This window comes from Colletotrichum lupini, chromosome 5 (assembly GCF_023278565.1).
Source record: "Colletotrichum lupini chromosome 5, complete sequence".
Lineage (NCBI taxonomy): Eukaryota > Fungi > Ascomycota > Sordariomycetes > Glomerellales > Glomerellaceae > Colletotrichum > Colletotrichum lupini.
In genome coordinates, this window is record NC_064678.1 from 6,668,297 (window position 1) to 6,692,353 (window position 24,057).

At 52.8% G+C, this 24,057-nt stretch overlaps 12 protein-coding genes across 12 annotated transcripts; 5 read left to right on the forward strand and 7 right to left on the reverse strand.

Annotated features, from left to right (window-relative positions):
• Window positions 1-2,977: 2,977 nt before the first annotated feature.
• Window positions 2,978-7,711, reverse strand: CLUP02_11417 (WW domain-containing protein; the record flags this gene model as incomplete). The annotated part of the gene is made up of 17 exons (XM_049290385.1): window positions 2,978-3,028; window positions 3,098-3,206; window positions 3,255-3,274; window positions 3,346-3,424; window positions 3,490-3,783; window positions 3,852-4,237; window positions 4,300-4,643; window positions 4,712-4,813; window positions 4,904-4,943; window positions 4,996-5,052; window positions 5,133-5,190; window positions 5,257-5,278; window positions 5,325-5,511; window positions 5,564-5,628; window positions 5,695-7,364; window positions 7,430-7,551; window positions 7,643-7,711. The coding sequence occupies 17 exons, from the start codon at window positions 7,709-7,711 to the stop codon at window positions 2,978-2,980; spliced, it is 3,675 nt and encodes a 1,224-aa protein (XP_049147530.1).
• A 162-nt stretch (window positions 7,712-7,873) lies between these two features.
• CLUP02_11418 (PAP2 superfamily protein) lies at window positions 7,874-8,981 on the forward strand (the record flags this gene model as incomplete). The annotated part of the gene is made up of 4 exons (XM_049290386.1): window positions 7,874-7,945; window positions 8,014-8,070; window positions 8,129-8,222; window positions 8,281-8,981. 4 exons carry the CDS (start codon window positions 7,874-7,876, stop codon window positions 8,979-8,981), a joined length of 924 nt encoding a protein of 307 aa, XP_049147531.1.
• A 343-nt stretch (window positions 8,982-9,324) lies between these two features.
• On the reverse strand, window positions 9,325-10,275 carry CLUP02_11419 (proteasome A-type and B-type; the record flags this gene model as incomplete). The annotated part of the gene is made up of 4 exons (XM_049290387.1): window positions 9,325-9,452; window positions 9,513-9,931; window positions 9,989-10,173; window positions 10,252-10,275. The coding sequence occupies 4 exons, from the start codon at window positions 10,273-10,275 to the stop codon at window positions 9,325-9,327; spliced, it is 756 nt and encodes a 251-aa protein (XP_049147532.1).
• Window positions 10,276-10,742: 467 nt separating this feature from the next.
• Window positions 10,743-13,965, forward strand: CLUP02_11420 (SPOC domain-containing protein; the record flags this gene model as incomplete). The annotated part of the gene is made up of 6 exons (XM_049290388.1): window positions 10,743-11,054; window positions 11,123-11,277; window positions 11,361-11,416; window positions 11,466-11,650; window positions 11,723-12,022; window positions 12,082-13,965. 6 exons carry the CDS (start codon window positions 10,743-10,745, stop codon window positions 13,963-13,965), a joined length of 2,892 nt encoding a protein of 963 aa, XP_049147533.1.
• An 85-nt stretch (window positions 13,966-14,050) lies between these two features.
• On the reverse strand, window positions 14,051-14,967 carry CLUP02_11421 (uncharacterized protein; the record flags this gene model as incomplete). The annotated part of the gene is made up of 4 exons (XM_049290389.1): window positions 14,051-14,161; window positions 14,415-14,548; window positions 14,589-14,608; window positions 14,798-14,967. 4 exons carry the CDS (start codon window positions 14,965-14,967, stop codon window positions 14,051-14,053), a joined length of 435 nt encoding a protein of 144 aa, XP_049147534.1.
• Window positions 14,968-15,260: 293 nt separating this feature from the next.
• CLUP02_11422 (uncharacterized protein) lies at window positions 15,261-15,617 on the reverse strand (the record flags this gene model as incomplete). Its single annotated transcript, XM_049290390.1, has 1 exon — window positions 15,261-15,617. One exon carries the CDS (start codon window positions 15,615-15,617, stop codon window positions 15,261-15,263), a length of 357 nt encoding a protein of 118 aa, XP_049147535.1.
• Window positions 15,618-15,983: 366 nt separating this feature from the next.
• Window positions 15,984-16,855, reverse strand: CLUP02_11423 (uncharacterized protein; the record flags this gene model as incomplete). Its single annotated transcript, XM_049290391.1, has 3 exons — window positions 15,984-16,316; window positions 16,362-16,538; window positions 16,598-16,855. 3 exons carry the CDS (start codon window positions 16,853-16,855, stop codon window positions 15,984-15,986), a joined length of 768 nt encoding a protein of 255 aa, XP_049147536.1.
• Window positions 16,856-17,428: 573 nt separating this feature from the next.
• CLUP02_11424 (uncharacterized protein) lies at window positions 17,429-18,484 on the forward strand (the record flags this gene model as incomplete). The annotated part of the gene is made up of 1 exon (XM_049290392.1): window positions 17,429-18,484. The coding sequence occupies one exon, from the start codon at window positions 17,429-17,431 to the stop codon at window positions 18,482-18,484; it is 1,056 nt and encodes a 351-aa protein (XP_049147537.1).
• Window positions 18,485-18,798: 314 nt separating this feature from the next.
• CLUP02_11425 (uncharacterized protein) lies at window positions 18,799-19,701 on the reverse strand (the record flags this gene model as incomplete). The annotated part of the gene is made up of 1 exon (XM_049290393.1): window positions 18,799-19,701. One exon carries the CDS (start codon window positions 19,699-19,701, stop codon window positions 18,799-18,801), a length of 903 nt encoding a protein of 300 aa, XP_049147538.1.
• A 1,222-nt stretch (window positions 19,702-20,923) lies between these two features.
• CLUP02_11426 (uncharacterized protein) lies at window positions 20,924-21,551 on the forward strand (the record flags this gene model as incomplete). Its single annotated transcript, XM_049290394.1, has 3 exons — window positions 20,924-20,977; window positions 21,041-21,186; window positions 21,272-21,551. 3 exons carry the CDS (start codon window positions 20,924-20,926, stop codon window positions 21,549-21,551), a joined length of 480 nt encoding a protein of 159 aa, XP_049147539.1.
• Window positions 21,552-21,562: 11 nt separating this feature from the next.
• Window positions 21,563-22,027, forward strand: CLUP02_11427 (uncharacterized protein; the record flags this gene model as incomplete). The annotated part of the gene is made up of 1 exon (XM_049290395.1): window positions 21,563-22,027. One exon carries the CDS (start codon window positions 21,563-21,565, stop codon window positions 22,025-22,027), a length of 465 nt encoding a protein of 154 aa, XP_049147540.1.
• A 281-nt stretch (window positions 22,028-22,308) lies between these two features.
• Window positions 22,309-23,953, reverse strand: CLUP02_11428 (uncharacterized protein; the record flags this gene model as incomplete). The annotated part of the gene is made up of 8 exons (XM_049290396.1): window positions 22,309-22,597; window positions 22,642-22,717; window positions 22,747-22,914; window positions 22,970-23,411; window positions 23,498-23,512; window positions 23,584-23,707; window positions 23,764-23,857; window positions 23,923-23,953. 8 exons carry the CDS (start codon window positions 23,951-23,953, stop codon window positions 22,309-22,311), a joined length of 1,239 nt encoding a protein of 412 aa, XP_049147541.1.
• Between the last annotated feature and the right edge of the window lie 104 nt (window positions 23,954-24,057).

The window sequence follows — 24,057 nt, forward strand, 5'->3', positions numbered from 1 at the left end:
ATGTGCAGCACAAGATCCATTGCGGTGCCGACGGCCTGGGTCTAGAGGAACTTGGTGTGATGTCGCACAGAGACGGTCAGCCCTGTTCTCTGTCCCAGATCCTAGCTTGTCGATTGGCGCTGCTCTGGGGTGTCTCACTCATATTTCCTAGGCTTGGTGGCTTCGTCTAGCTCACGATCTAAGCCAAGTGCCAAGGGAGGCATTGTCTCCTCCAGGCTAAAAGCGAAACGCGTTTTCGTCCCTCCCGGGTGAGGTACCCAGGTCATTTGATTTCACGATGGACTTAAGGTAGGAAAAAACTGGAATGCTTCGGAGGTCTCAGTATGAACACACTAGTCGCTTGACAGACTCCTCCCTTGGGTCTTTCTCTGCAATATCTGACCCGATACGCAGCCGCGTTGCGGAAAGCATGCTTTCAGCTCAGCTATGAGAGGGAGCCACGGGTACCGGCCCCGGATCTCGACTAATCTCGCTCAAACGCCCTGCGTTCATTCTTCTGGACCGAGGTAAAAGTGTGGTCAAAGAGTCGAGTTCTTAACTTCTTTCATCCAGGCTGACAAAAGGGCGCAAAGAGCAGTCTCATTTTGAACAACATGAATCTCCATGCTGATTGCTTCAAGGTTCTTATTCTTCTTCTTTTCCATTTCTCAGAGAATCATTACTATCTTTTCGAGCCAAGTCGTATGATCCGTCTTTTATGTCGCGTTGGTTGAGTAACACACGTGTCACAAAGTCCACCCCGTCAACGATCCACGCGGTATGTATAGAGTATTGATCTCTCCTCGAATAACATTCATCAATCCCTGAGAGAAGTCCTCCCCTTGTCCAAAAAAGCGAGAGCGCCCCATGTTCGGAAGGCCGGGTCTTGTTGGTTGGGGCTGTTGGAACTGTGTAACCTCGGCCTCCTGAACGTAATGCACCGGGATGTCGGGGTTGTTCCGATACCCTGACAAGACGGAGACAAAATCCTGTTTTGGCAGGATGGCAGACACGAGAGTCGTTCCTGTTGGTTTTCCATGTACATTGACGCAATATCTTTCTTGGTTACTTCAGCAAGAACCAAGTATCCCCCATCGTGTGTTCCCATTTTTGGATCTGTAGGTCCAGTTCTTTTTTATTGTGATTTTTTTGCGGCTCGCGCGGCGTAACACGTACAGACCTCAAGATAGTGCCTTGGTCATACAGCCATGACGCATATCATCAAGTTAAAATCTACTTATCTGTTGAAAGACGGGCCACCCCTTCACATTATGTTTCCCAGGTTTTGCACATCATGTCGCAAGCGCTTTTCTCCCATTCTTGCCATCTCTTACGTGTGCCCTTTTGCGTGGCTTGGTCCACCCAGCCTACGCTGTCCACAATATCAGCGGATTGACGTCGAAACAAAGGCTGGCTCCTTCCATAATCGGAATCTCAACATATTTCTATTCCAGAGAAACTAGCTTGGCATTGAGCGAAATTAAGCCCCAGAAATGCATGGGTTCTCTGAGCTAGATGGCCAGTAATTTGCGCTTGGAAGGTGCTTAGGGTTGTGAGAAACACTCTGCCGGATCGAAACTGAGCACTCAGCCCGTGGCCTCCCCGAATTTCAGCGCGCTGCCTTTTTACACCTCTGTCCGCCATTCGAGAAAGGTTTTGTTGTTTCAATTTGCCTCTACCCTTTTACCTTCACTTCAGCTTTGAGAAATCTCTTTTCTGGCCAAGAGAAGACGAAATAGAAGAATCGTTCATCATAATGAAGTCAGATTGATTTAATTCAATGTGGTCTTCCATACAGCGATGTTGTAGTAGCTCTACGTACAAGCTGGTCTAATTTCAACTTGGCCTCTGTGGTGCATCCCTTCTTGTCTCTCCTGGATTGGTTATTTGGGCAGCTCCGCAACAAGGTCCACGAGGCACTTTCTAGCAGAGACAAAGAAGTCCTGATTCTTCGTGTGCCCTTTGTTTGGCCCGTACTTGCAACATCTTTGGTGATTCCTGCCTCGAATGATTCTTGGCGTATCTCGATACGGTTCTATGATGACAAGAAAATATACGATTGAGCGGCGCATCGACTTGAAAGTCCTCTTGCCTCAAATACATCCCGTTGCCTCCCAATGTTTTCACAGAAAACTGCACCTGGGCTCCTGCCCGGACCCCAACTCGACCAAAGGCACTAACTATGTATTGGCACACCAGTTTGCGTCAATTTAGGGCACCTCTTCTCCTTTTTCTCTCTCCCCTGATCCATGTTCTTTTTACTTTGCCTCGCCGTTGTAGCGTCACATTCAAAAAGTTACTGTGATGCCCTACTTTGGACAATGACTCTTTGGAGAAATACTCGCTCTCATTTTCCTCGAGGGGGCATTCGAAGATGAAAGCTCTTGTTCTTGGAGGCCAGGCTTCCATCTATTGAGTTTACGTTCAAGGGGTTCCCGATGAGGCGAGAGCAACGAAGTTCTAGGACTTCGGCCTCCCACTGTGACTTCCCAGATTCGGCATGCCGGCCACCTGAGTGCTCCAAGCACTGCCAAGAGATCGAACAGACACTCGGTTTTGTCTTCGACGGTCATTCGAGACCATTGAATCTTCGTGCAGCTTTCCAAAGTTGACTGAAAGTTATGCAAAAGTTGAATCAGGAGATACCCCTCACGCCTTCGGTAATCTCAAAATTGTTCAGATTTGTTGAAATACTCAAGTTTGCCATTCCATCCACGATTATGGCTGTAGGCGACAAAACACATCAACTTCCAGGCACTCTGATAATCCGATATTAGATGTCGACAAGTCGATTAAAGAGCCTCATGCCTTGTTTTTTTTGTTTGACAGTTGCTCTACGGGGTGAAGTTTTACGTCCTAAGTCCTTGAGGGGATCATTCTATTCAATTGGTAGAAGGATGATTTTCCCAACTTCAATTAGGCTTCCGTTGTACCTACCCTCGTTTTGCTTTCAAATATTGAGTATCTCAGATGTTTTTGTGTGGGTGTTTTCAGATGTTCATGAAATCCGCCTAGTTGTAGCATTATGACAATTGGGCAAGAACTTCTCCTTGCAACAGTCCCCATCATCACCAAGTGAGGCATCATGCAGTTGTAAGGAAGGTATAGCGTGCATCACTGTACTCCAAGCTGCACCATGTCCCGGTGTCTTGGATAGGAAACTGTATATTGCCAAGTACTTCAAGGACTTGATGTGCGAAATGATCTCGAGCCATCTGTTGTAGATGCTCATGGCGGTTGGAATCGACGATCATCCTCGAAAGGAACATACTTACCAGAACTTTTCAATTGAAGTCTATTCAACGGCGCGTGTCACGGTACCAGCAACTTGTAAACATCCAAAAGCCGCGCATTTCATTCTCATACCGTGCCTAGCGACGCTTCCCAGTCGTTTCTGACACGACTATCTTCATTGTACATTACCCAAAGCTTCAGCCACATTGGTCTAAGTGGATTGGTGGTCTGTTACCTTGGAGCATTCCCATAGACAAGGGCTATGCCACCATTTACATAATCTGTGATACCAGAAAGGTCTTGTTCAGATTCCATGTGATCCCACAAGGCAACAGCGTAAGGCCGAGAAGGTTGAAGGTAGCGTTAGGAGTTGAAGACTTGTAGTCACAAGATAGTCGGCCATTTCCAAAGGCAACTTCTGGCATGTGATATGCATACTCTCTGTCAAGATAAAGACATTCGAAACGCCAGTCCTTTGCTTTCTCGCCAACTACAAAAAAAGTTCGCTTCGGTAGCTCGTCCGATCGCCACCATGAGTCAACCTGCTGCGACCGATGTGGCACGTTTATCCTAAATAGGTTTCTCATAACTCATAAACCGTCAGTTCAGCCATTCAAATCTTCGGGTCCGAATCCGACGAGCCCCGGCTTCCGCTGTTGCGACCATGGGACCGTTTCCTGAGCTTGTGTTCCTCGACGACCACCACGGCCGGTTGGCGGCTGCGACGGCTCTCGCTGATGACCGAGACGAAGATCCATGTAATGCCAAATACGGCAGCGAGAATGGCGTAGGCGATCTTGAACTCTTTGGGAGAGTTAGAGATGTATAGGCCAAGACCGCCGTTGATGATGCCGAGCGGAATGAGGAGGCGGCCAATGATCAGGTGGATGTGTGACCAGATTTGACGGATGCCGTACCTCTTGAATTGAACATGATGGATGTAGCCGAAAATGGGTTGAAAGAAGAAGATGGCCAGGAGGACAAGGCCGATAATTGGGTGGAAGTTAATGGTGCTGATCTCATACTAACGGAATGCATTAGCGGGAAACCCTCGGGATATTTGACGCAGAGCGGATTGTAATTTACCAAACTTGTTCCACCAAATGTGACTTGCTGCGTCAACTTGATACCCAGTGCGGCAGCAGCGATGTAGAGAACGAAGCCGGCCATCTGGATGAGACCGTGGATAAGCCAGCTGAAGCGTCCGGGAATGATCCTCATGGCGATCGAGCCGATGGGAAACACGATGACGAAGGCGATTGTTCCTAATATGCCGTGGATTCTTCTTGTGTGCATCGCCTCCTGAATGTTGAAGCCGACAAAATTGTTGAAGTTTCCTCCGAAACCGTTGCCGCCGTTGCCATTTCCAAACCCATTTCCGTTGCCGTTGCCGTTGCCATTGCCAGGGAAATTTCCGGGAAATTGTTGCGCTAGTACCATCGAAGCTGAGTCCCTCGTCAGTCATGTTCGTCTAGACGAATAACTATTCGCTACTTACCCAAGGCGATGACGCCAAATACTGTGAGTGTTGTTGCGCCCATGATGTGTGTAATTGCGCTGACGTATTGGTTCGAAAAGCAGACACTCGGAACACCAAAGTCTGCAGAACGAACAGAGGAATGGCTTATACTAAAAGACACGAGGCCGGGCCCTCAAGGAAAAGTCCAAGGGCGGCTGTCATTCAGGACACTAATTGACATGGCATTATGCTCCATCGCCTGGTACTTCGTCTGACAACGGAGTGCGCTTGGGGATGTGCGAGCACGGTCAGCCTGCTGTGACCGAGATGACCGACGTGGCCGACGAGCCAATGGGCGCGCCGCCGATTTTCAGTCGATCCTGCGCACGAACACACCAGATGGTGTCATTAGTGCCGTGGCAGGAACAGCAAGAGGTATCGATCCGAACTGATTACCCACGAGTCTCAAAGTATGTTTCTGCTCGCGGTAAAAAGGGATGGCGGAGCAGGGAATGACGCTGAAGTGTGGCTGGGTGGTCAAGTAACTAGATCATGGTGTTTCGACCGCAGACCGCAGGCAGCACGTTCCTACGATGACTGCGCTGACTGTATTGTGAAGCATCAGGAGCAGGAAGGAGTAAAGAGTTTCAACTCAACCCATGGATGATGGTTCCGTCCAAGACTGTTGGTCTGCATCCGTTGGGAGGTCTGCATGACGCGTCTGCGAGGCTCGAGTCAAGTTGGATATGATGAGAGGCTCGGATGGTGAGAAAGACCTCATTGTGGTCGTGCATGAAACCCGGTTCCTGCAGCAGTCGGCGGAGCGATACATCAACGGGCTGACTGCGTTGTTAGTGCCAAGACCGGGCTATTGCAGGACGACCCTATCACAAGAGACACGAAAGATTGACGTTGATTTTCAAAAGCACGCCGTCTGGTTTGCTGGAATTCCAAGTCTGTCTATTATCAGTCAACCCAGCCACGTTGATTTTATGCATCAGGCTGATCGTTCTTCTGGGCACTGGCCAGCTGGCTCTGTAAACCTCGCTTGCCAACCTGCATTGCTCGTTCGATTTCACGCTCTTCCTCTCGAAGTCGGGCCTTGCCCATTTCGAGGCTTCGCTGCTGTCTCCTCTTTTGCTCTGCGACCTTTTCTTCGTGCTCATGCAGTGCCTTTTCTCTCCGATCTCTAGCTTCCCGAGCCTTGCGCGTCGCTTTATCCTCTTGCTCGGCCGCGTCACCCTCTGGAGGTGGTCCCAGAGTCTGTATGTAGGTCGCGATCATAGGATCCCGCACTTGTGGCTGCAGAGAGATGTATCTGATGTCGACGAGCAGCTGCGGTGGTAGGTGCGACATGTTCGTTTTGTTGTTCAGTGCAGAAAGTGGCAGTGACTTCAGAAGCGTGGCGAGATCTGCCTTGAGTGTGGCTTGGGGCATTTTGAGACGGTTGATGTGCTCGCGATACCACTTCTCACGGTCCTTGTCTTTGATGTAGGGGTCCGTCATGGATGGTTCTTTCCGATGTTTCCTCTTGAACTCTTGCCAAAAGAGCTTGGGTGACGCTTTCTCCTGCAGTAGCGTCATGTACGGTATCCGCGGATCCTTCTTCTCTTCTTTGGCCCGACGTTCCTTGATTTCCTTGATCTTGTCCTTGGTCCACTCCGACCAGGTCTCCTTGCGTGCCTTCATCGTATTGAGAATTGTGTATCTCGGATCCTCAATGATGTGTCCATCCTCAATCAGTTTCTCCCACGTGCTGTAGGGACTGATGTTGAAGTCTTCTAGTAAATCTCGGAACAACGCGGCGGCGTCTTCTTGTGAGAACTCGACCCCCTCTGCACCTTCAGGCCACTCGTCCATATTCCCGTCGTCATATTCTCCGGGGTCTAGTCCGTAGGCATCGCCCATTGCTTGCAGTTGAAATGCGATGTCCGCTTCGCTGAATTCTACAGGCGCGTCATCGGCCGGATCTTCTGTACGCTGGCGCTTGGAAGCAGGTCCGTCCTCCCCATCTTGGTCCTCTACTTCGTCATCCGTAACCTCAACCTCCTCGTACTCTGAGCTGTCCTCGTTGTTGTCGTAGGTCGTGGGTTCCGTAGCATCTAGTGTTGGTCGAGCTTGGGCTGTCGGTGGTCCCTCCTTGTCTGTCTCTGCGACACTTCTGATCCCAGCTTTCTCGCGGATTCTGGCCTTGTCCACCTCCAAGATACCAGCCGTAAGCTTTTCTGGAATGCGCCAGTAGCTAGCATTTTTCTCGGGATTATAGACAAAGCGGCGCCCGTACTTTGTGTCGACTAGTAACCAGGGCTCGCATCCGGGGATCGGCACCTTAGATTTCGGTTTGTCCACCGGCTCGGGACGCGGGCGTACATCCCTACCTCCCCTGCCTCCGTGACCGAAACCTCCTCGCTGAGGCAGAGGCTGGTTTTGCGCATTGTATTGTGCAAGATATGCGTTTGCGACGTTGGGATCGGAGAGTTGGGTAACGGTCTGATATTGGAAGAAGCTCGTCGAAGCCGTTGAAGGTGCAGCAGCAGCGTCCGGGGCACTGGGTCTTGTGTATGTCGATTCTTGTGTTTGGCTGTTGTGGTAGTACTTATGTCCGCTTGGCGCAGTGTGCTCTGTCCATCCGGGAAGCAGAGGAAGAGGTGTCGCAGTATTTGCGGTCGGCTTGTACGTTGACTTGAGCATACTGAGCAAGGTTAAGAAATGGTGCGCTCGTAGTGTCTGTGATGCTAACCGTCAGATCACGATCACGATAAAGTTGTTGATTTTCGGAGGTGTTGATGTGAGGAGCGGAATTGAGGCGGAGAATCTTCGGGCATCCGATAAGATAAGGCAGCTTCCAGAGGTTCCCGCGTCTGCAGCCAGCTCGGGACCTAAAGCGTCACAGCTCACGAGCTCGAATCCCCCAATCAAAACGCCACATACACCGGAAAACATTCAAGGTGGAAGGCTCGCCCCAGGGACAATTGGCCGGAGGATCTGCATGTTGATCAAGTGACTGCGGCTAGTCGTTGGCGCTTGTTCAGCTTTCATTGTCTGCCGTCGCTCCTTTTGATTCTTATAGACTCGGCTCACGTTGAGTGTTTGAGCTCTCTCATCACTACCGCTCCCTCGATCAACACCCACCGTTGCAGCAAGAAGTCGTCGATGTTTCAAGCAGCCTTTCGTGCAACTCGACGACGGTGACTGCTCAAGATGGCCCCAGCCCGTCGGGACAGTGGTTCAAGCGGAAATGCTGTCGCATCCGCATTCACCAGGTTTTGGAAGGTAGCGTACTCGCTCGGGTTCTTCTCATACAAGCAAGGCTGCGAGATCGTCTGACAGAGTACCTGTAGAGAACTCATGCGCCAGACTACCTCGGATTTGCGATTCTCCTTACTGGGTGGATCGTGGTAGGTTCTTCACGATGCATGTTCATGGCATAGCTCCCAGTGCTGATGACTTCTTTAGATGCTGTTATTTATTGAGCCATTCCACCGCATGTTCTTCATCAACGATCTGCATATCTCATACCCTCATGCCGAGGTCGAGCGCGTACCTGTTTGTTAGTGCACAGATGGAGCCTTGGAGCTTTCTTGAGAATATGACTGATACCTTCTTAGACATGAACTTTGTATACGCCCTCTTCATACCGCTGGGCGTGTTGGTTGCGTATAATGTTGTCACAAAAGCATCGCCTCACAAGCACGAGGTCACCTACCTGTCCTTTGCCATCGCCATCATCATGGGCTCCTTTCTCACGGACCTCGTCAAGAATACTGTCGGCCGACCGCGTCCCGATTTGTTGGCCAGATGTAAGCCGGCGACTGGCACCAAGCCTGACGTGCTTGTTACCATCGATGTCTGCACTGAGACTGCGCACCATCTCCTCCATGATGGTTGGCGGTCCTTCCCGTCGGGCCATTCGTCTTTCTCTTTCTCTGGACTTGGCTTCTTGAGCTTATTCTTGGCTGGCCAGCTGCACATTTTCCGACACAACAGTGGAGGCCGAGACCTTAGCCGCGCTCTCATTTGCCTTCTGCCGCTGCTGGGGGCTGCACTCATCGCCATCAGCCGGTGTGAGGACTATAGACACGACGTATATGATGTTTCCGTGGGCTCTTTGCTTGGTTACGTGGTTGCGTACTGGAGTTATCGACGACACTGGCCGAAGTTGACCGCCAAGGAATGTCATGAACCCCATCCATATCCTGGATCGGACCCCAAGACTGGGTGGAACCGCCTGCGAGACGAGGAGGAAGCTGGGGACTCGCGACCCGACGTAGGCTACGAGATGACCCAGCTAAATAGCCAGAGACACTAATCACTGTCAGTAGGGTCCTTCATAGAGTACGAATGCAACAAACCAACCACCGACTTAGCCATCTACACACGTAAGACTAATCACTACATTGTTTCTCGTGTTTACTGCATTCTTGCCTTGCTTTCTTCTGCTTCATCTTGAGCCTGGTTCATCACCTCTGCATTACATGCCATTATAGAGCTCACCCTGGGAAACCGCAGCATCGCATTTGCATCTTGGCAGCAACCTATCAGGGTTTTGGGGGTCTGAGATTCCGGAAATTTGGGGGCATCAATTCTATTGGTACATCAGGGTTAAGGGCAATCATCACGCCCCATCTATGTTTTTGAATTCATTCATGCCATTATTTGTCCTCCGTGGACTCGTCCTTTGCCAAATCATGCTCCTTCAGCAATTCCTTGATCTCCTCTGCGGTCCAGAGTCTGTGGTAGATCTTGCCGTCGCTCGTCTGGCCAACGGTGGCGAATTCGACTGTTTACATTCGGTTAGTATTAATTCGCAGATCGAAGGGGGGCCATGGCAATAACGTACGCTTCTCCGCGCTCAGCTTCGTTGAGTCCATGGTCTTGCTAAGAACCTTGACCGCCATGCCACAAGCCTCCTTGAGAGTGCAATCTTCCTTGTAGTCCTGCTTCAACAAGCTCTCTGCGCTAGCTCTGTTGGCACCAACAGCCGTCGCCTTCCATCCGCCGTAGTTGCCTGAAGGGTTGCTCTGGTACAGCTGGAACTGTCTACGAGGGTCCCATCCGGCGTAGATGAAGGAGACGCCAAACGGTCTCAGACCACCGTGTTGTGTGTATCCTTGCTTCAGATCGCATAGTCTCCGGACGAGCTGCTCGCATGGAATGTCTTCGTTGTAGGTGAGGAGGTATCTTTGGGCGGCCTGACGGGCATAGTTGATGAGGATGTTGGCGTCAGCCGTCATACCTGCAACGGCGGCAAGCATGTTGCTAGGAGGCAAGAGCGTTAGAGTCTAGAGATATAGTGCTGAGCCCACAACTACGTACTCGTTGACGATGTACAGCTTCTCCGCAGAAGTGTCTTGCTCCAACAGCTTCGAAGTCACCTTGCGCTCGGCGGCCAAAACGATGCCATCCTTGGCGAGGATGCCAATGGCAGTTCCAGCGTGAGAGATAGCCTCAAGGGCATATTCAACCTGGTAGAGACGGCCCTCGGGGGAGAAGATTGTTGTCTAACACAAAGTGTGAGCTTGCTGCCCTACTAGGATGGAGGGGACGTAGAGCAAGGGAAGAGCGGGGAGGGACCTTACGCGGGAATCGTATCTGCGTGACATGATGGGCGAGCAATCGAGTTGCACTTGGCTGTGACTGAGGATTCGATATGCGGTACTGATCTCGTTTGTGAAGCCGACGATCGGATTCGTGTGAAGTTGCGGCAAGATGGTTTGTTGGTCGTCTGCAGGGAAGGCTACGACTTTGGGTGCAGCTCGATGAGGCAAGCTCCAGGCAATCGACGCACGCGTTAGCTCCTTGCGCTGCTAGCCAGCCTGGGGGAGCAACCGGGGGAGGGCTAAGCCGCTGAGGTAAGTATGGTCCGAGCTTTTGCCGGGAGGCTCTTACCTCATCGTTTTGCTTTCCACCTCAGACGGGGGCCAGAGGTTCTCTCTCACCTATCTCACCGAAAATAGGTAATCAGGCATCAAGGCCACAACAATGCATCCCCCGCCTCCCCGGCATCCGTGCACTTCTCACCGAGCGATGGGCCCAAGATCGTGGTTAACGACGCTTACCTAATGACAGGATGTGGAGGCGGTTCGGCATTTTCCCTCCAACCTCGCGCCGTTTTATCGCAGCGCAGCGCACCGCAACCCACTCCATCACCTCCACCTTTGCGCAAGCTCCCTTCTGCTCCTCTCCCACACAACCCAAAAAGCGGCACGCGAACATCGCTCCCACCACGATCGACCTTGATTTCGTTGTCGCAAACTGTGTCGCGCGACGTTATACTTCTTATCTGTGTTGGAACTCACTCGAGAGGGACAATTGGAAGGGTTCCCGCGCGGTCTGCGCTCTTCGCATCGAGCCTGTGGTGTCGCGCGCGTATCTTGGATGGGTCACATATCATAGTCTTTTTTTTTTCCTGCTCTGCCGTAAAATCCAATGCATGCTTGAGAAAGACAGAGGACACCGGACCTTCCTGAATCGACAACTGGAGTAGATCCCGTACCTTCCCCCAAAGGTGCACCATCGCGCTCCTTCCCAACAAAGGGAGACGGACGTTTGAACGCTTCCACCTCTCCTTCCTGCCACCGCTGGCAACAAAGCCATTATGTCTGGTAAGTGTCGCAACCACCTTCACGCTGCCCCGCAGCCAGCCACCCCTCGTCTTTCCCCCAAAAAACATACACACAAGCACAAGCACGCACACATACCTTACACTGCCGCATTCTTTACCAACAAGATCTAACCAGTATGGTTCGTAAAGGAGAACCGGAGCCTCGCCGCTCTGTGCGCGCAACCAAAGGTCAGCATACAAAGGCCTTCGACGACCAACCTATCGAACCGCCCAAGAAACGAGGAAGGAAGAAGAAGCAAGAGGAGGAACCAGAAGAAGAGATTATCCGCTGCGTCTGCGGCGCAACTGAGCAGGATGGCGACTCAGAGGAGCCTTGGATCGCTTGCGACAAATGCACGGCATGGCAGCACAACGTTTGCATGGGTATGAGTGTCTTTACGGAAGATCTCCCTAAAAACTACTACTGTGAGCAATGTGCTCCTCAGGATCACAAGGAACTACTGGCTCTCATGGAGCAAGGCGAGCGCCCGTGGGAGTCTCGCCGCAAGGCTTACGAAGACGAACAGAACGAGAAGAAGAAGAAAAAGAAGAAGGGCGGCAGAGCTGGAAAGCGCGCCAGCGACCCCAAAGAAGAGTTGTCGCAAGACACGAGGAGTAACAAGGCCGAGGATTCACCCGCTCCCTCAGAACCCGCCAAGGAGAAGAAGGACAAGAAGGACGCCGCATCCAAGGCCGCCACTGGCAAGCGCAAGACGCGAGAGGAGACTGGAGAAAAGGAAGCAAAGGTAAGCCTTCCGTCTTTCCGAAGCCTCGCGCGAAGCATTGCTAACTCTACGCTTTCTAGACGCCTGCGCCAAAGCAACGCAAAGTCTCGGATCCAGAAGCATCCCCTGTCGTCAATTACACCGCACCGGCCGACCTAGATGCAAAGGTCAGCGATCTCCCCGAGGATCGCAAGGGACCCGCCCAACTCCTGCAAAAGGCTGTCGGCGGCAGCCTCACTGCTGGTGTCAAGGACAAGACCATCAGTCTCCCAAAAGACACCACTATTGCAGCTAAAGCGGAGCGTATGGCACTCGAGATTGAACGCGCGGTTCACGATGCACACCCGGACCGGAGCCAGTACGCAATGCAGGCGCGGATCCTATATGCGAATATGAAGCTGAACGGCGACTTGACCAAACGCTTATTGAAGCGCACTCTGTCGCCAACTATGCTAGCCACAATGTCTGCCGACGAGCTGGCTACCAAGGAGAGGCAGGAGGCCAACGCTCAGCTGAAGGCCATCTCTGAGAAGCAGTCGATCCTTATCACCGAAGATGGTCCTCGTATGAGGAGAACACACAAAGGCGAAGAGATCGTCGAGAACGAGTCCTTCCATCAGAATGACGAACGCAGGTCTTTCATAAGACGACCAAGTGGCCGAGAGGGGCAGGCTGGCATCAAATCCGACGGAGAATCGCACTATGAGAACTCAGTGGAGCTTCCTGCCCATGCTGGTCTACACATCGATACCCGTGGAGCCCGACACTCTCCCAAGCATCCCGACTTCGACATCAATAAGGTTTACGCAACCGTCAAATCTCCCACGGGCACACACAATCGCCGGCCGTCGGCGCCAAACCATGGCCCCGGTGTTGACGCAGACGTGGATAGACTTCTGCAGGAAGAGACGGACTCTCCACCCTATTCGCCAACTGATGAGACAGATCCTGATGTCATTTGGCGTGGCCACTTGGTAATGAGCTCGATTGCCGACTTCCCGGCTGCCGCCAGGTTTGTTGGTGGCGCCAACCTCTCTACCACCATTGCATTGCCCTGGACCAGCCTCATCCCAAAGAAACTCACGGTTGCCGGACGCATAGACGAACAGAAGGCGATAGAGTATCTCTGCGGCTTGCGCTACGCTGACCAGACCGACATTGTCGTCGTGGCAATAACGCCGTCGTCCGAGGTTTATAGACGGGAGTTCCAGGCCCTCATTGACTATTTCGTCTCGAAAAAGCGCTACGCTGTTGTTGGAGATAAGGGCGTGGGCAATGTGAGGGACACCTACTTGGTTCCTGTCCTTCCGGGGGACAGCAACATGCCAGAGTTCATGCTCAACTTTTCGGATAACCTTGTCCCTCAGAAGAGGACGGAGCCTATGCTATTGGCTGTCTTCGTGTACCGCAATACCCCCAGACAGCCTCAGTTGGGCGGCACCACATCTCAATCACCCGTCACCAATGTGCCAACTCCCCCACAGAGCGGCGTCCCTCCACGACACCCCTCGATATCTGGCCCGGCATTCTCGCCAACGGTTGCCCAGGGCCCCTTCCAGCAACCGGGCTATCCTGTTGGCAACACTGCCCACACTTTACAGGAATATCCAGCACAAGCGGCACATCAGGCTGTTCCGTCTAACCAGCCTCCCACGGGCTATACGGCCGCTCGCGGCGCTGAACTCGAAAATCAACAACGTCAACAACAAGGCCAGGCGCTGGCACAAGAAGTTCTGGGCCCTTTGATCAACAGTCCTACGATGAAGTTCTTGCTGCCTCAAGCCTACCAGATGTCGCGGACAGAGTGGGAGGTCGTTCGAGGCATCTTGGAGAGAGACCTGCGGGCGCGAAATGACCTGACCCATCTAAGCCTCCTGTTGGAGAAACAACCGCCAGCTGCTAAGGGCAGCGATATTGCCTCTCCGGCTCCGCAAGGCGCGCAGGGGGTTGCGCCATCGGCGTGATCATGGGTTGTTATTGGATGGGCAAACCAGTAAAGTTTGCTTGCAAAAGCGTATATCCTCTCATTCGCGGTACATAGGTAGCTGTTTATTGGGTTTCACGCGAGGTCTTGGGACTGAGAGACGGAGATACCGCTCCCTCGTAGGGGGCATTTGGGCCTTTGCTAAATGGGGATTTGCTATGGAGTTCATTGTCTAGCTGTATTGAAATAGGGCAATCAAAGCTATTCTCTCATGTTCCTTTTGTGTAGCTGTATCGTGATTTGGTTTAGTAGCTGTTGTCGGCAACAATCAGTCTTAGTCTAAAGTCGACCTTTGTTCGCAAGAGCTGTTGGAAGAAGGATATTGATCCTGGCCGACTACTTTGTCCTCCCTCTCTATCGTACAGATAGATACTACTGTATAGTTGAGTTCTTTATGGATAATTAGGCTTCTCCTAGCTTCATGTTCACGTTTCCCGGAACACGGCAATTCGTTGATTCTTGGCCTTTGTGGTGGAACTCGGTCAAAGCGATGCCGCCAACGAGTCCAAAGTGCAAACTAAACTCGCCAAGATCTCTCATCTCGGTCATTTCCAGTGCTGGGTCTGTCGCGAGTCAACAGCCCGGGCTGTCATCCTCTGCGACCCATTAAAGTGCTGAAACGGCTGTCAACAGGCAGTAAGTCAGAGACAGCACTTGCTTTTTTCGACGGGAACCAATCCCCCACCTCCCGTCCGGTTTATCTACCTATCTTCCACCGTCGGGTGCATTCAGTGTACAACGAATAGTAAGACGGCAAACACTCCTACCTATACATACTTAACGGCACAGCAAGGTAGGTATCGGGAACACACCCCGGCCCCGGGAGCCCGGTTCGCACTGCCACTGGCTGGCTGAGCAGGCCAACAAATCGAAGACGGTTCAGCCACAGCATTTTGCCGGGTTTATGCCTTGCACCCCACCACGCCATGACGACAACCTTGCTGGATTTAGAAACACGGGAAGCATTGGGTTGAGGGGGCATGGGGGGTGGGTGGTGCATTTTATTTAAGGCTGGCTGAGACTGGGTCTGGACCGCCTTTTCCCTTTGTGAGAGTAGACATCCATTGTTCAATCTAAAACTGCTTGAACCGTTTCAACCTTCTTTCGACATCTTCAAGCTCAACTGTTCATTTGTCCAACCGTTGCTTCAGTTGCTACGTAGTCATCTGTAAGTATCCGTAAGAGAGCTCCAGCCGTGACGTCACATGCGCATCTATCTGAGCAACAGTCAAGATCTTTAGCAACTAACAACAACGTAGGATTCCCATCTACACACTACCAAGCTCTTCCATCACCAACCACAATCACAATGGCTTGCGGCTCAGCTTCCTCCGGCCTTATTAACCGCAACGGCCCCGGCAGCGCCGCCACTTCCATCATCGACAGCATCGTCAAGCCCGCCGAGGCCACGGGCGGCAAGACGAAGTGCATCGAGTGCGACGGATACGAGTGCTGCTGCATCCCCATTCCCTGCACCGTCATGTAAAGGGGATTCCGCTGCGGCAGGTGAGAAGTACAATTTGGCTTGGATTTGGGGCCTTCCTGGAGGGCGGGATGTAGCGACGCTGTGGAGGATTGATACCGTTTGTTGCTTTTGATATCTTTGACGCTGGTGCTATACGAGTTTAGCATGAATTTATGATTTGCCTTTGTGGCTATTCTATCGTCTACGTCGTTGACTCCAAAGCTGTTTGTCCCTTGCAAACCCCGTGGAGAGCACCTACGTTCGTCGTCTGATTCAATATCATGTTGCGGGACCATCTCCTTCTGCATTGCCTTGTCTTGTCGACGCCCGTTTCTCGTGGCTCATCCCTAGTCTAGTCGGGTATGAAATTGGGTATCAATGCTTGCCGAAAACACCACGAAACTTTTGCTCATCACCGCCGCCACCACTCTGCCGACCAATCCGTGTATTCAAACCCCAGGATGCTCAAAGGCCCATGGAAAGAGGGCCCTCAAGCTATCTTCACATGTAGCAGCTGATATGTCATTCCCTTGCTAAAGAAACAAAGCATCCGCCTCTCCCCATACTTCTTGCTCTCTTGTCTGGGCAAAAGTCTCCGCTTCTTTACTAGTCAGCTCGCCGTCAACGACTGAGCTGATGATATCTGGTACTTTCGGTGTATCAATGCTTCCTAAGCCCTCGAGAACTCGCTTGGCCGTGTCAACCTGTGCTCGAATCGCAGCTGTTTCCGCTCTGGTACGATCGAGATTGGATTGCATCAGCGCAATGGCCGATTCGCGAGCTTGATGGGGTCGATATTCGTTCAGGACGTGGTGGAAGTTGATGAAGATGGTGCGCAAATCTTCAATTTTCGCAGCAGCCTTCGACTGGTTAGTTTGAGGGGAAACGGGGAAAGGCCGCGGTTCACTTACGTCGTCTGGCACCGTAGCCATGACGGCAACGAGCTCGAGAAAGTTAAGCAGCAGAGACTTGGCCATTTTCTTGAGCTCGAATGCTCGATCGAGATGCTTTCCGTCCTTCTCCTCCGAATGCGCCGGTACCAATCGCTTGATTTCACCTTCCTCGAGAGAAGGAAGCTTATCGTCGAGCTACGCGGATCATCAGCGTCCCCGTTTCCAATCGACCGTCACGAGCCGAAAAGACATACCGTATAGTTTCCGCCCAAGACTTTCCATGTTCCTGCTGGCGGCTCAGCCGGAGGTTGGAGATTCATGAGGCTTTCGGGAACATCTGGTATGCGGGCTGGCAAGTTCTTGACAGCAACGCCATCCTTTTCTGCTTGCGCTTTTCGCAGCTCTTCTATCCTGGCGACGTTTTCCGGGGTAAAGTCTCTCCAGAACGGCGGCGGGTTGGGGAACGTCGAGGCCAGCGCATTTTGCGATGGCTCTTCTGGATTGTCGGCCATGCGTATGGCGAGGGTATCGTCGCTGAGAGCCGCTGGATAATCTCAGGTCGGTTAAGGGTTGCAATCGTTCCCTAGTTGTTCGTGTGATGAAATTCCTGGAGTGTATTTGTCTCGGTAGCGTCGAAATGGTGGAATGTGGGTGACAGTTTAATGCAACTACGAATTGCGCGACGGGACCTTGAAGGCACGGACAGCTGAAGATCGGCCTTGTCGAGGCAGCAGGAGTCAGGCCCGTCAGCAAGGTCGGTTGGAAAGCTATGGGCACCCGGGGTAGCGTCGGCAGGCCTTTCGCGCTCTGCTAACCCCGCTGTGCTTGAATCGAACTGGCGCCAACTTTGCCCACCTGGCACCTACACCTTGTCACCTCCACTTTCCAGGCCAGAGCAAAGGTACGGCTTCGCTACCACGCTACGTCGTTTGCGTTGCTTCCATTCAAATCTTAGCCCGAATACAAGTTCGCCCGGCTTTCCGACTTTCGACGCCTCCTCGCCATTGAGCATAGTCCTCGCCATATCTGAATCTGCGGAGCATCCGCGCACATTTAGGTATCGTCAAAACGCGTTCATACCTGCCATGGCCGACGTACGATCCCTCCTCCGTCAACAACGTGCTGCCAGACGAATCGAGCACCCTCACGCCGCCTACTCTGATGCGGGCAAGCTCCTCTGCACCCTCTGCCACGAGGCGATCAAGTCTGAGTCTCTTTGGGACAGCCATATCCGTGGATCCGGGCATACGGCCAAGGTCAAGGTGGTGCAACAAGCGTCCACGGGCGCGAGCGGATCGGCGGCCGCGAACGGAGTCTCCTCAAACAAGCGGAAACACGACTCGGATGAGGACATGGAAGATGACGACGCAGCCGATGCGGTGCGGAAGAAGCGAAGCAAGGGGAATATGGGCACTCCTGCTCGCCTGTCCGCTGGCGAGTCAGACCATGATCGCAAGGACGTGACACTCACACCACCTTCGCTGAACCGCCGAACGTCCACCACACCAGTACAGGGGGTTGAGATTCAGATGCCGTCGCGCCCGCATACTCCTGCGCATAGAGATGCGACTTCTTCAAATTCGACACCCATTGTGCAGCCCGTCGGTCCCTCGCCATTGATCCCGCAAGAGGAGTTGCCGACGAAGCCGGTCACTGCTGGCCCGGCAACACAACAGAATGGCACGGCTGGGAAGACTGCTGGAGGAACTGTTGACGAGGACGAGTGGGCAGCGTTTGAGGCCGATATTGCTGCGACAACAGCACCGTATTCGGAGGACGCCGTCATTGCTGCACCAGCCATGACGGCTGAGGAGACTGCAGCAGCAGCGAAGACAGAGGAGGAGGAACAAGCAAAACGACGTCTGCTTGCGGAGAAAGACCTACTTGATGAGAAAGAGGAGGCTACTCGGGCACTGGAAACGGAGTTTGAGGATATGGAGGAGCTTGAGGCTCGGGTTCGGAGATTAAAGGAAAAGCGGGAGGCTTTGAGGAAGCAGAGTTTTACGGGCACCACTGCGCCTGTCGAAAAGCCGGCTGAAGCCAGTGGCAAAGAAAACGTGGAAGTCAATGACGACGAGGAAGAGGATGACGAAGACGACGAGGACGGGGACGATTTCATGGGCTTCCGATACCGCTCATGACAATCGCCTTGTTCAGTTGAGCGTTCTTTTGTCTTTGTTCCAAGCCCCCGATCATTTTACAATGGGAACCCCAGACGTTTAATGTTGTATAAATACTGTAATTTTACACTTTCACTTCTGGTTAGTAAATTCAACGTCCCCAGGTCACTTGTACATCTCGAAGCTTGACATAAACATCTTGATATTATTGAAATCCTTCCTAACTACAGTAGACATTACTTTTTCGCCATTAACACCCTTACTAAGGGAGAAATATGTCGTCCCCATAAACTTCCATCGATATATCACAACCGAAACCCATGCAGGCAATCAAACTACCAGGCGGCCAATGCTGTTGGCGCGCGAGGCTTGTGTACAGGAGCTGTGCCGGTCTGGTAGACAGTCGCGGTAACCGTATTATAGACGGTAACGAGAGCCACAGAGACGGAGCAGACCGAGTAGGTCGGCAAAGCGTTATCGGTTGTCGTGCCCGTCGCCGTTGCGGTTGCCGTGGCCGTGGCAGTGAGAGTAACGGCGGAGTCGCTGGGGACATCGGTCGGCTTGACGCACTTGCTGCCGTTCCAGTGGTTGCAGTGGTGGGCTGAAGTCGGGTTGGAACCATTGCCATTGTCATCATCATCGCCGCCGTCGCCGCCATCACCGCCATGTGGAGGCTTGTTGGTCGGCTTACCGCCGTTCGAGCCGGTGTGCGTTGCCGTTGCCGTTGCCGTTGCCGTTGCAGAGGCGGAAACCGAGTCTGTCTGGGTGGCTTGCTCATCGTCATCATGGCCCGGCGCAGTCGTCTCAGAGCCCCCATGGCCAGTGCGCGTCTTCGTCTTGGTGTGTTCGTGGTCTCCGGGCGGCTTGGTCTTGGTAGTTGCTGAGCCATCAGGGCCTTCGCTGATGACTTCGGTGCAGGTGACGGTGACTTGTTCCTGCTCCTCGGCGGTCTTGGTCTTGGTAACGTGGACGGTTCGGGTCTCGGTCTGAGTTACTGGTTGGCGCGTGACTGTGAGGGTAGCCGTGACGGTCTCCTGGACGAAAGAAGCGGAAGCGGTCTGGTAGACTGTGGAATGGGCGGTCTCGGTCTTGGTGATGACGCTCGGTGTGCCCTCCGGCAGACAGGGACAGGTGTTGGGGTTTGGCGGCGTTCGTGCTCTCAGGTTATCGGGACGGGCCGCCGCGATTGTGGCCAAGGAGAGGACTGACAAAGTCAGGAAGCTACGTTGATGGACCATGGTGACGACGGTTCCCTGGTACTTGAACAGATCAATCGAGAATATGAGAAGTAGAGAAGCTCGGAGAGTATTTGCTATTGCTGGTGGGAGTGGGAAGCGGACCAGTGTAAGTGTGTTAGCTGAAGCTGATGATCAAGAAACACAGCATCTTGTCTGGAAAGATGGCGGAGTTATATGCTCGTCATCTATGCTGCGCGAGTATCTATTAGACAGTTTGCTTGCTGTAAGGCTTCTGGTGAACTTCAGGTTTGCGCTGCTGCCGTAGGAATGTCGTTTCCCTGTATTGCGACTTATTGCTCCACGAAGAACAATAGAGCCTGCCGAGGGTACGGAAAACCGGAGACAACTGCCTCTACAAATCTTTGGAGGGGGTTTCCATATTGTATAGCATTTCCCATGGCCATGAAGCCGTCTTCCGCTTGGATGGTCTTCAACCGAAAATGGACTGTGATCATGCCGTATTTGGCGATGAAGGGGGTTTCCCAAGTCAATAGTCCGTAGTTGAGCCCGGTTTTAGGGACCAGGGAGATGTGAGGAGGGAAAGAAGTGACACAGGGCTCAATATTGACGTCTGTGTCCCCAAGGGAGAGAGCTCTTGACTTCAACCCTTTCGCTGATTAGATAATCCGTCAAGCGTAAGCTTTGCGCGAGTCAAAAAGCAATGAAAGCCATTGCATTATGCGGTGGATACGCCGCAAAGATGTCGGGCAGGACGCATCACAACTGCGACGGAACGAATTGCCCCCATTGGGTGTTCGGCGATTGCCCGTGGAATTTAAGTGAGGAAGAAGCCGTCAGGTCGGGTCAGTGCAAGGTCCAGGTTTCGAACACACTGCCGGGTCCTCCAGCTTTTTTTTCGTCCCAAAACACCAGAAAACCGCTGCGTGGAGCTCGGGCCTGGCCGTCCCGTCCCGCTGTGGGGAAATCTCGCGGAGAAGATGATATTCCGACACCGAGTCCGACCGCCTGCCGGAATGAGAACGTCATTCCATCGTCGCAATCTTACGCTTTCTGCCACCAGCATCATAATCCAAACACGCGCCATCAACCAGTCCCTCACGCCATCGTCTTGCCAAACACTGCTTGGTAGCAAAGCTCCGTCCACTCTTTTATGCTATCTTAGTTCTGATATTCACCGCCCACGACCGGCACTGGCCTTAAGATTTGCCGAGGGCAGCGCATCGCACGACTAGGGACCGACCCGCCGATTTCTCGATTCGCGATGGGCATTTGTGCGTCATGCCTCGGGCGGGGAAACAAGGACGTCTATGACGAGGTGGGTGACGTTGCGGGCTGGCGCACTCGCAGCGTAGCATGCAGCGGCTGACGGGCTTTCCAGGACGAGGAATCGCGACTTCTCTACGACGATCCAAACAATGTGCACTACGGCAGCTTCGGAGAGCAGAGTGTCAATGGACAGGAGGACCCGATGGAGGTGCAGCGAGAGACTGAGGCTCTGCAGCGAGTCGTAGCGAAAACGTCCGAGTACGTACTGACTCTCGACCCAAGCTCCGGGACGGCGGGCTTGTTCTCGTGTCAGGACCGGGAGTGCTAACATCGGACTTCCTAGCAATATGGTCGACATCTTCGAGATTGCCCCGCAGGATCACGCACATCGCTCTGCGCCGACTACATTTGCGTATGCAGGGCAAGAAGCCCGCATCGTGCGGTACCAGCATCTCCTTTCAAAGCTGGCGTCCAAGGACGACGCCCCAACCGGTGTTCAAGTGGATTGGCTTCCCCAGGAAGATGACACCATCGAAATGCGACACGGCGTACCAGCAGTCAAGACCGAGTTGGACAAGCCCCTTGTCGGTACATTCGCCGATGCAGCAGCGGCAATGGCTTGAAACTCTTGGTCATGAATCATTCTCCTGGTTTCTGCCCACCCGAGCTCACGGGCAGGGCGGCTAGGCTATGCTCCTTATTCTTGCGCTGTCTTTCTATCGAACATTCGTATTGGTCGACGCATGGTCAGGGTCCCGTCGGATTACGGCAACATGGGACGGAATGGCATGGAGTGACGACATCTTTTTCTCTTTTCCCTCGATACCCCTCCAAACACAGTTCGCAGACACACGCTTCTCAAAATTCCACCCACACAAAATCAGAGCAAGCACAATCGCACAACCGAGAAGCATCCACATTCACTCACATATCGCATTTTCTGTTTGTTTGTTTGTTTTTCTCCCCCTTCTTCCATTTTCTATTTCCAAACCCTGTACTTGGTTCGAAACCCTTGTATAAAACGTCTGGGCAACAACGAGGTTATGAGAAAGGTGGACACGATGGGCCCAAAAGACCACGAATTATCCGTAATCAATGAAAAATTCCCTCCATCCCACTTTGGAGCCCCCCTGGTTCGTACCATGGCGGGCCAATGACTGTGTCTCGAATATTCTTCAGCGGCAGGCCATGGGTTGCCTAGTCCATTGAAAGATGGCCACGTGCACCTCCGGCTGATGTTTACCTTTTCTAGTGTGGACCCTTTGGCAAGGAATGTTGCATCCTAGTTCGGGCCATGTTTGGAAGCGACACCTTTAGCTTGGATTTCGGCCGACCTTTCGGGGCGGACGAGCACATCAACACTGGACAGGAGGGAAGCATTTAGAGGCTCATATTAAGACTCTGATGCCCGCCATTCAGGGTTGTGCGGGAGTCTGTGCGGTTCCCGTGGCTCATTGGCGGAGACGAGTCCAAGAAATGGTACCTTGAATGTGAAGTGGGATGGACGGCATAAGGAGGGGTGGTGTGCTGCGGCCAGATGGGGCGGCCTCCCAGTCCCATCTCATGAAGCCCGACACAACCCACCATTCCTCTCGTCCCTCTTCTGTCCCCAGTCTCTCCTACGCCAAGCCCTTCTTTCTGCTCCTCCCGCTCCTCCCACCACTTTGGCCTCAGGTCAGATGACAGGTACGCTTGTCAGTGTGCTGTGCTTACAGGGACCCTGGGGAGGGGCACTCGCGGGAGTCTTTGAGGGGGCTCATCCCAAAGCCGCGGGGTCTCGCCTCACTTGCTAGACAGCGACACGTGAGAACGGATGACGTGCCTTGAGGAACATAAACTTTACAAGCTCGCTGTAGAAACACGAAATAACAAAAGGAGCAGGAGCGAAGAGGGGCTGGATGTTTGCTTGAGGGCCGCTACTCGTCGTACCTGTGCTGTACCTAGACCAGATCGACGCAATACCGCCTCCTGTCCCTTCGCCATCGACTATCGCGTGCCACTCTCATTCGCCGGCAGAGTCTGCTTTCTGCAACTTACTTACCTGATAAGCACGCCAAAAACCTGCTGGATGGGCAGCCGTGCAGGAAGGAAAAAGTGGGAGAGCTTTGCTTCATCAATCCCTCCTTAGTCATGTGTGCCCTGGAGAAGGAAGCATGACTGCCACGCTTGGAGTTGCCATCATTCGGCTCCCAAAATTCAATAGTCTCTAGGTCCGAGCCGTTCGAGCTGGGCTTGCCAAAATGCGTGTCTGTATGGCCAAGGCCTTCTAGGCAGGGGACAGAAGAGTCAATTCGAAATGACGGAAGGGACTCCGAGGACAGCGTGAGATGAGCATACAAACTAAGCAAGGTGCTGCTGAGGGGCCCATCATTCGAGTCCCTGTCGCCGTCTAAGCGGCGGACCAGGTTCGCGACGAAGCATCCTACACCAAGCGGTCTCTTGCGGGCACCAAACGCACACAACACTTTGACTGCCAACGAGGGCTGAAATTAAGTATGTCGAGATGCTCTCCGGGTGAAGAAATAAAACTGTACAGGATCCTGTAGCCTCCGGTCTGGGAAATTTAAACCTTCGCCCGCCCAACCTGAGCAGAAGTGACCATGAATAAAGTGAAGAAGAGGAAGAAGAAGAAAAAGAAAGAAGAACAAAAGAGACCAAAAATGATGCAGAATCAGCGAATGAACGGCCGTTACGTGGTTCAACTTGGAAATTCCCCCCAAAGCCAGGGTCCGACAGGAAACCTCTCCAGTCCCGCAGTGTGTCAAAGACTTGCTTGTCGCTTTTCCCTCAATCTTTCTTCGTCAATCGATTTTCCGCACCATTGTTTCCGCGCACATTCCATTCCGTTTCGTCATATCGTCGTCCCCTCTAGATGCGAGGGAGGCTCGAGAGCCACTGATAGTAGAAGCCAAGTCAGCAAACGGCAGTCCTGTAGCTGTGGCACACACACTCTCTCGCAGCACGCACACACACCACACCCCCGACTCGGCTTACCCCTGAGCAGCAAATCCGCCACTCCCACCATGCCGCACAAAACAGGTCCAGCAAACGAGGGGCATTCGTTTATGGAGAAAAATTCGGAGAGGGAGGTGAGGGGAAAAGGGAAGAGCCGAACCAAAGAAAAAAAAA